The 5,028-nt window shown below is 47.6% G+C and overlaps 1 protein-coding gene across 1 annotated transcript in view; it reads right to left on the minus strand.

Moving 5' to 3' along the window:
- Positions 1-1,468: 1,468 nt before the first annotated feature.
- The window catches only part of tyw1 (tRNA-yW synthesizing protein 1 homolog (S. cerevisiae)), a 34,379-nt gene continuing 30,819 nt past the window's right edge, over positions 1,469-5,028 (minus strand). The window contains 1 exon segment of the mRNA XM_060075808.1: positions 1,469-1,540. Within this exon segment, the coding sequence (XP_059931791.1) occupies positions 1,469-1,540 (72 nt within the window).

The following is a 5,028-nucleotide window of genomic DNA, read 5'->3' on the forward strand; positions in this document are numbered from 1 at the left end:
ATAAGTCGAAAGCGGGCCGCTGTCTTCAAGATAACTAGTATTTATCCCGGCTGTCCGAGACCAAGGAATTCCTCCGCAGACGACCTTGTTTTGTTTAGCCCGGTTCTGGTTTAATCACTGAGCTCTCCATGAATTCACATCAGTGGGTGCTTCATTGTTTTGCACTGCCGTCATCTGCTGAGATTTTGGCAAGTGGCAGCATCCGGAGGTCCAGAAAAGGAGTTAAGCGAGGTATGCGTTTGACACTTACTTAAGGCGCGAACGAGCACGACCCATTGAACCTCACTTTTCTTCAGCCCAACGCCGAGCTCGGAGTCCCTGAACGATCGCCATATTGTTGCTAATTTAATTAGCATTGATGTGGTTGTTTCACTTTCGTTTCTCTCGTACGCAATTGGTTGAAGGGCATCTATCCAGCTGGCTGCCGGGCCTGGAGTCTGCTGCTGAGCGCAGCCAAGCCCCCGTCACTCCGGGACAACCAGACACACAGAGTACTGAAACCAACCCTAATACCCTGGTACACACTCAGACACACACAGAGTACTGAAACACACCCTGACGCAGCTTGCCCATTGCATCTGTGTCTGACGGCGTGTCTGACGGATGGGGGAGTGGCTATTTGCCGACGGAGCCAGACGCAGCCACGATCTGATTGGCTCACGGATCTGTCGCAGCCTGAAAAGTTAAAATTTTCTCAACTTCTGAACGCAAGCGATGGAGCCGACGGAATGGAAGGACCCACAATGCATTTCGGGATCGCCCCAATGCAAAGTCAATGAGATCCGTCAACGGACGGATGCAGTGGGCAAGGGGTGTAATACCCTGTGGTACCCACGCAGACACGCAGAGTACTGACAGACCAACACAAATGGGCACACACAGCAATACTCAGGGGTACAGACACACACACACACCCACACCTGCACCCACACACACACACACACACACAAAGCAAGACTCAGGGGTACAGACACACACACAAACACACACACACAAACACACACACACACACACATACACAGCGTGCTGACATATTCAGAAATACTTGCACTTGGACTGAAACAGAGTTAGACAGACAGAGTTCTGTCACTTATGCACAGATAGAACCACACACATGAGCCATTACATGCACTTCTGATAAAATGAAAAGGTCGGGCATCACTGGTTCAAGATCGTGCGCGCATGCGCTCACTCACACACATCGTTCTACAGAAATTGCCAAATTCAAAGACACATTGCACATTCGGAAATAACTGCTCTCTATAAGCGCAAATTAAAATCCCGCAGCTTCTGTTATTCAATCTCCTCGTCTGCGTTCCCCGAGCGTGGGTGAACCTCCCAGCTATGGACACAAGAACTGGCGATAAATCATCTCATTGCAACAAACACAAACACTCGTTTCCAGCCCGGTCGGAGACAGGCAGAGTGTGTGTCCGTGTCCTCTGTGTGCAGCGCTGTGCTCAGCGGATCAGCCCTCCTGCCAGACTATCAAAGGGGCCGCCCTGCAGGAGCAGGTTCCAGGGAGCACCTGGTCGCCACACTGCTCAGAGCAGGGGGGTTGGAGGGGAGAGGAGAGCCCAGATGGAGCCCTGCCTCAGCCCTGCACCCCCCCCGCACATATGGCTCTAACTGGGACAGGCAGGGGTGGAAATAAAACGCACACACGTGTAGAGATAAGCATGCAAACAGATACACAAATACAGATAGAGACACTATGACGTATGGGGATATATAGATACCCAGAGGCATCTGTACGCTGACGCACGCACGCACGCACACACGACACACGCACGCACGCACGCACGCACGCACGCACGCACGCACGCACGCACGCACGCACGCACACACGACACACGCACGCACGCACGCACGCACGCACGCACGCACGCACACACGACACACGCACGCACACAGGCAAATGAAAGGCATACTAAAATAAACAGAAATCCACAGATACAAGAAGATTGATAAATTGTACCAGATTTAAGACACGGGCCAACCAACTGAACATTGGATCTGCCACATGCTACTCATGTTCACATACATAGACGTGACCATCTGTGTCTATAGTGTCTCAAGTCTTCTCTGGATGCGAATAAAGTGAAGTAATTGATTTAGACAAGAATCTCCTGAAGATAAGGGTTTAATTTGGTGGTGACGGATCAGTCCATCAGATTAGTTAATTAGCTAAATTTCTTCAAAGGCCCCTCCACGAGAGAAGCTGAATAGTCTACTGCAGCAATTTTATACTTGTGGGTCATAAAACATATGCCTCACCATCATCTTTAGAAAGAAGACCATGAATTTCTAATGTTTTAGCCCCAATTGCTGCAATGTTTTAGGAGGAGTTTTTCTGGTCGTGCCTTAATGACCTGGTGCATGAGGGTCCTGAGGCTAGACCGTTTGACACAGAGGCAAAAGGTTCTGAGTTGATCCCCTATGTCCTCTGGCTACCTGTCGGCCCTTGCTGCTCCCTAAGTTGCTAAATGCTAAATAGTACCTGACTGAACAGTTTAATCAGGAACCTTTTATGCCTGTAACAGCATTTCCGTTGCACAGAGCTGCACATTATATACAATTCATATTTAGGGCCAAATATCAGTCCCTTTTCTTCTGAGGGGGAAAAAAAATCTAGCAGTTAATTTGTGAATTATCATAGGCGTCATTTTAATCCATCCAAATTCAATAAAGGTGATTAATGGATAATGTGAGTGGCTCTATGAAACACATAATAGCTCACATAAATCTGCCAGGCCAGAGCATATTCCCAGAAGCCTGATGAAGCAGAATTTAACATCCTTATTGGCATAATAGATTCTAATATGATGCATTCATTCATTTCATTAGATCTGCTATTTACAAAATACCTAAATGTATGTTTGTTGTTTCATGACGACAGCCATGTGTTTGAATTACTTCCATTTAGGACTGTTGGTGTAGTGTAGTGTTAGTCAAACAAAAGCTCAGTACGCTGGAAAGATACCTTGAGTTGGGTTCTGGTTAGCTTGTTAGCTTCTGACCTGTTAAGCAACAAGTTACATCAGTATCTACTTAGTGAAGAGACAGATAATAGTTATGTCTAAAAGATTCATCCTTCAATTTGAAAAATTACTTTGAACTAGCTTCCGGTACATGTGACCTCTGAACTTCACTCATAAAGGTCACGAACCACGACCACCTTTACTTTGCCCCACTCCCTGCGGTCCCCTACCAGCCTTCTTCTCCACGGTGCCCCTCTTACCACGGCCCTAAAATGTCAGCCTCCCACTCAGTCGCCAGGAAAGTGTGAAGAAGAGAGGAAATAAACAAGAAAAAAAAGGAAAGAAAGCCCGCCCACCCACACAAACACAGTGTTCGGGAGAGAGAGAGAGAGAGGGGGGAAGGGGGCGGTGGGGTTGGAGAGATTCTGACACTACCGTGCGTTCACCTGTGAGAGACCGCTACGGAGCTCAACAAGGCCGATCTCATCCCAGAGACTTTATTGCAAACATATACGCGCTCATAGGCACACACACAAACAACAGCAACGCGTGGAGAGACAAAAACAGAACAAAGGAAGCAGAAAACATTATATAGAAAGAATGTGACTTCAAAATAACAAGTAATTAAAAGAGAATTCAACCTTAAAGTCACTGCTTTAGAGGCCCTTGCAACTGACCTCGTAGATAAACATGATAATTGGTGGTGTGTTTGAAACCAACATTAAAGATCAAGCCATCACTTGCACCTTAGCACCGATCCCAGATGAGACAGGAAAGGAGGGAGACAAAGTAGATTAAGCCCTGAGATCAAAACAGGGAGAGGACATGAAAGAAACAAATATAGCGGCAATCGCCTAATACATCTTTGAAGGCTTTGCTCCAACCAAGACACATTATTCAAACCCCAGTAGCGAATGATTCATAATAACTTTTTTAAAAAGGCAATGTTGGCCAGCATATTATGAGGTTGATAAGGAATACCTCCCCCGTTAACAATGGAATGTTTTGGCTGCCAGGTGATGCTAAAGGTGCAGTAGGTACGCTTTAAAAGCTAATATGTGTGTTATGTGTCAGAAATAGCTTAGCCGATCGCCAGCTATTAGTAAGGGGAAATCGCTGTGGGAATGACTGTTTGCAGTTGACTGTTATTGCCTGCCTCTATATGTGCCTGTTTATATTTCAGGCTCATTTCTGACCAATCAGGGCATCTCTCGAGTCTTACCTACAGAACCCTTTACGGGATACAGTGGTGGTTAGAGCTGAGGTGACACAGGTAGTTACATCTGTCCAGTCAGTTCAACAGTCTCTCCATTGAAGCCAGAGACAAACTAAGCACTTCCTACGGGACAAGTTTCCAGAAGACACTCTTGAGACCTTTCCCTCTCTGTGTTTTTCTGTCTCACCGGTGCTATCTTTCTCTCTGTCTGATTTCCTCTTTATACATAATCTCTCTGTATTAATTTCTATCTATCGCTCCATCCGCCCCCTCTCTCTCTCTCTCTCTCTCTCTCTCTCTCTCTCTCTCTCTCTCTCTCTCTCTCTCTCTCTCTCGTCTCTCTCTCTCTCTCTCTCTCTCTCTCTCTCTCCTCTCTCTCTCTCTCTCTCTCTCTCTCTCTCTCTCTCTCTCTTCCCCCCCCCCCCCTCTATGCTAATGAGACAGAAGAAGGACAGAGGAGCCAAGATGGATCAGTAGCTCCGAGGAAAGGGGCCCAGGAGGGAGGAGACATCAAGGAAGAGATGAGTAGCAGGAGCAGGTGGCGAGTGCCGGCGAGGACAGAGACTGGCGCCGCCCGCTATCCTCTGCAGGGGTCCGGCACTAGTTACCAACAATGGGCCAGAGCTGACATTCATACCCATTACCATTCAGAAGCAGAGGGTAGAGGAACCGAAGATAAGAGGACTATGTGTCTGTAGAGGAATAATAGCAGAACGGGGGGATTGATGAAGCGCGAGGGAAACGGCCCGGTGATTGCCATGTGCCCCGGTGTCTCGGGCCGAGTTCATGCCAGGGTGAAACAGAAGCTATACGAGGGGACTGACTGAGAAC

The sequence above is a fragment of the Gadus macrocephalus genome, chromosome 16, assembly GCF_031168955.1.
Source record: "Gadus macrocephalus chromosome 16, ASM3116895v1".
Taxonomy (NCBI): Eukaryota; Metazoa; Chordata; class Actinopteri; order Gadiformes; family Gadidae; genus Gadus; species Gadus macrocephalus.